Raw genomic sequence first — 3,622 nt, forward strand, 5'->3', positions numbered from 1 at the left:
CTTACGTTCTTACTATTTTTATTTAATTCATTAAAATGGTTAGGTTTTTGTTGATGTTACTATTATGAAAGTGGTCTTTTTCTCCATTGCATCTTTCCTCCAATGAAAGGTTGTTGATTTTTATACCTTTATTTGTGACCCGCCTGTTCACTAAACTATTTTTTTACTTTTTCTGTTTAGTTGTTTTACTTTGCTTTTTCAGGAAGACAATCAATCATACCATATGTAAATAATGATATTTTTTCCATGTTCTTTCCAATCATTATACCTCTTATTTGTTCAAAAGAATGTCCAATTGCATTTTCTAGCACTTTCATATCAATATTATATACTACAGATGATGGTTACCCTGCTCTTATTAATGAGTTTTCCATTAAGTTGGCTCCCCGGTGTAAAGACAAATTAGTGCTCTTCTTAGTATCTTATTTTTACTGGAATGAACATAATTGATAGACATTAGCTGTGCTCTGACCAAACAAGTTAACTCCCTTTCATCACAACATGCCTTAGACTTTCCCCTCTCCTCTAATTATCATTCACGAGCTTGATCTCGAGTCACTGCATTGCTCTGTATACCACTCACTGGACAAATTCCACAGGGACTGCTTTATGACATCTCACAGGGAACATCCCATGACCTTCAAGACTTAAAATACTGGTGTAAAAAGAAGGCCAAGAGAGGAAATATTGTCAGCTAGAAATCTTCCATCTCAAGTTTCCTAGTCTGATGTCTTTATTAGGTGTGTGTCTAAGGATTTTTCAGACATCTCTATTTTAGTTTTCACCTGGCTGTTCTACCAGCTAGATCTTCAGAGATCAGCACCATGTGTCATGGTGGTTTATTTATTGAGCTCCTACTAGGAGACAGTATAGCATAATAATTAAAAGTGCTTTCCCCCTTCCCCTCAGTCCGCCCTGAATTTGGCTAGTTTAGGAAGGTGTGTAGTGGAAAAAGTGTCTGAGGCGCCTTGCCACAGCTCTGGGATTTAACTCGTGTTACTTTGGGAAGTTGTGCACATCCCTACACCCTGCATTTCAGGGTTGAAGTGCTTTTTACATTCATAGCTTTCACTCACCAGGCTATATAGTGATAATAACCCGATCCTTGTTATATTTTTATCGTGATGGGCTAAGTTACACACTAATGCGGCTTATATCAATTAACAAGAGTAGTTAGTAGATATGTTTAACAATATTTCCATATGTTATATTAAAGTCAGTCGGTAGTTTTATATCGATATAACTTTACCGGGCCAAGCGAGAGATGAATTCACCATTATGGGAGGTGGGGCCATCCACTTTGGCAGCTTCGTTTCCATGACAACGGTTGCTACGGTATTCACTGCGCCTTCCCATTGGTCACTGCTGAGCATATTGCGGTTCCCTTGGCGGACCTCATTGGTCATAGTGATGCAGTGCCGGACCTATCGGGGGCCGTAAGTGAAGTGTCGTAAAGCAGAAAGGAAGGCGGGAGTCCGGATTGGAAACATTAGGGAAACCTGAGGAGCGGAGGCCGCGATGGCGAACGGCGCGTGGGCCGAGATTCGTGAGAAATTCCAGGCCGCGCTGGCCCTGTCGCGGGTAGAACTGCATAAAAACCCCGAGAAGGAGCCGTACAAGTCCAAGTACGGCGCCCGAGTTCTGCTGGAGGAGGTCAGAGCGCTGCTGGGCCCCGCGCCCGAGGACGAGGACGAGGAAGATCGGCCTCAGGCGGAGGACGACGTGGGCGCGGGTTACTCCGCCCCGGGGCTGCTGGCCGAGCTGGTGGCGGTCGAGGGGCCCGTGGCCCAGGGCACCGTGAGGCTGGCGGTGATTGAGTTCCACCTGGGGCTGAACCACCTCGACACCGAGGAGCTGTCGGCGGGGGAGGAGCACCTGATGAAATGCCTGCCAGTGAATCACGCATACTATTTTCTATCTATATGTTTTATTTAGTTCTTTATTTTTCATTAATACTATTACCATGGTTACTGCCTGTCCCGCGGCTTGGAAGCTTCGGGATAAACGGCCGGGAAACCCCCACCCTCGTCGCCCTCTTGAACGTCGCTTGCTGCTCGCTTAGTCGTGGTCAGTGCCTGGGTTTCGCCCCCTTGTAATTGTAAATGCCTTTTTCAGCTCTTCTCCACCAGTTCTGATCCTGTTCATTCTATTTAGAAAAAAAAACACTAAAGTACTTTTAACCTTAATTTAAGGTTGACCCATTTGTCCTCAATTTGCTAAAATTTTGTTAACGTTTTTTGTATCTATGTTCATGAAGGGTATCAGTCTGTAGTTTTCTTGTTATGTCTATGATTTGGTATGAGATGGGAGGTGTCCTTTCCTTGTTTTTCTAGAAGAGTTTGTGTAGAGTTGCTATTATTTCTTCCTTACATGTTTGGTAGAATTCACCAGTAATAGTAGTACTTTTTTAGCTGTTTTTATTTTATATTCAACTTTTTTCCCTACCTGGTCTGATGCTCTGTGAATGATACAGTAGTTTCTGTTGTGTTGTAGGATTTATATTATACTTAAAAAGCAATTCATGTAGAATGTCAATAGCAATTATTTCTGTGGAGTTAAAAATCAAATCAATTCTAGATCTTTTACTCAAGTCACCATTAAACTAGGGTTTCTAAACATTTTTTGTGGCATGTTGCAGTCTAGTGAAGCCTATCCTATATAATAAAAGGTTAATATACAAATTGTCCCCTCCACTGGGAGTTGACAGGGAGTTGGACCAGGGGGCAGGGTGGCTGGCCAACATCAGTGGCCCCTCACCTCGCCCGCCCACCCAATGGCCCTGATCAGGGTGGGGGGCTGGACCCCGCCCCGCACATGAATTCATGCAGCAGGCCTCTAGTTTTGCATAAAACAGGAGTGTCTTTAAATGTATAAAATAAAATGTAAAAGAATATTAAAGGAACCAGTAATATAATAGTTATCAACACACATATATATTTTAATCCTCACCTAAGGATATGTTTTCATTGATTTTAGAGAAAGAGAGAGAGAGAAACATTGATATGAGAGAGAAACATCAATTGTTATGCACTGCAACCAGGAATCAAAACCACAACCTAAGCATGTGCCCTGACCAGGAATTGAACTCATAACCTTTTGGTGTATGGAACAACACTCCAACCAACTGAGCAATCCAGCTAGGGGTCAAAATATTTTTTAAAACAAATGTATGATGTAGTAATATGTGTGCTTCTTTATTAATATGTTAAACAACATCTAATGATGTGTCTAATGTCCATAATTTTATTTTGTTTTTTAATATATTTTTATTTCAGAGAGGAAGGGTAAGGGAGAGAGAGAGAAATCAGTGATGAGAGAGAATCATTGATTGGCTGCCTCCTGCACACCCCACATTGGGAATTGGACCATGACCTCCTGGTTCATAGGTTGATGCCATGGGCTGGGCAATGTTCATAATTTTAAAATAGTAATGAATATAAATATTTTGAGATCAGCAAATTGTAACAAGATTTTTCTCACTTTTATAGGTCACAAAATCTCAGGTACTATAATACTGCTGCTTAGTTTGTTGTTGTTAATCTTCACCCAAGGATATTTTTCCATTGATTTTTTAGAGAAAGTGGAAGGAAGGGAGGAAAGGAAGGGCGGGGGGGGGGGGGGC

The 3,622-nt window shown here is 41.8% G+C and overlaps 1 protein-coding gene across 1 annotated transcript in view; it reads left to right on the forward strand.

The window, feature by feature from the left end:
- The first annotated feature begins 1,431 nt into the window (after positions 1 to 1,431).
- The window catches only part of KIF1BP (KIF1 binding protein), a 31,207-nt gene continuing 29,016 nt past the window's right edge, over positions 1,432 to 3,622 (forward strand). The window contains exons 1-2 of the mRNA XM_015562100.1: positions 1,432 to 1,893; positions 2,063 to 2,170. Of these exons, the coding sequence (XP_015417586.1) occupies positions 1,519 to 1,893; positions 2,063 to 2,170 (483 nt within the window). The 5' untranslated portion in view covers positions 1,432 to 1,518. The remainder of the gene's footprint in view (positions 1,894 to 2,062; positions 2,171 to 3,622) is intronic.

This window comes from Myotis davidii, unplaced genomic scaffold (genome assembly GCF_000327345.1).
Source record: "Myotis davidii unplaced genomic scaffold, ASM32734v1 scaffold134, whole genome shotgun sequence".
Taxonomy (NCBI): domain Eukaryota; kingdom Metazoa; phylum Chordata; class Mammalia; order Chiroptera; family Vespertilionidae; genus Myotis; species Myotis davidii.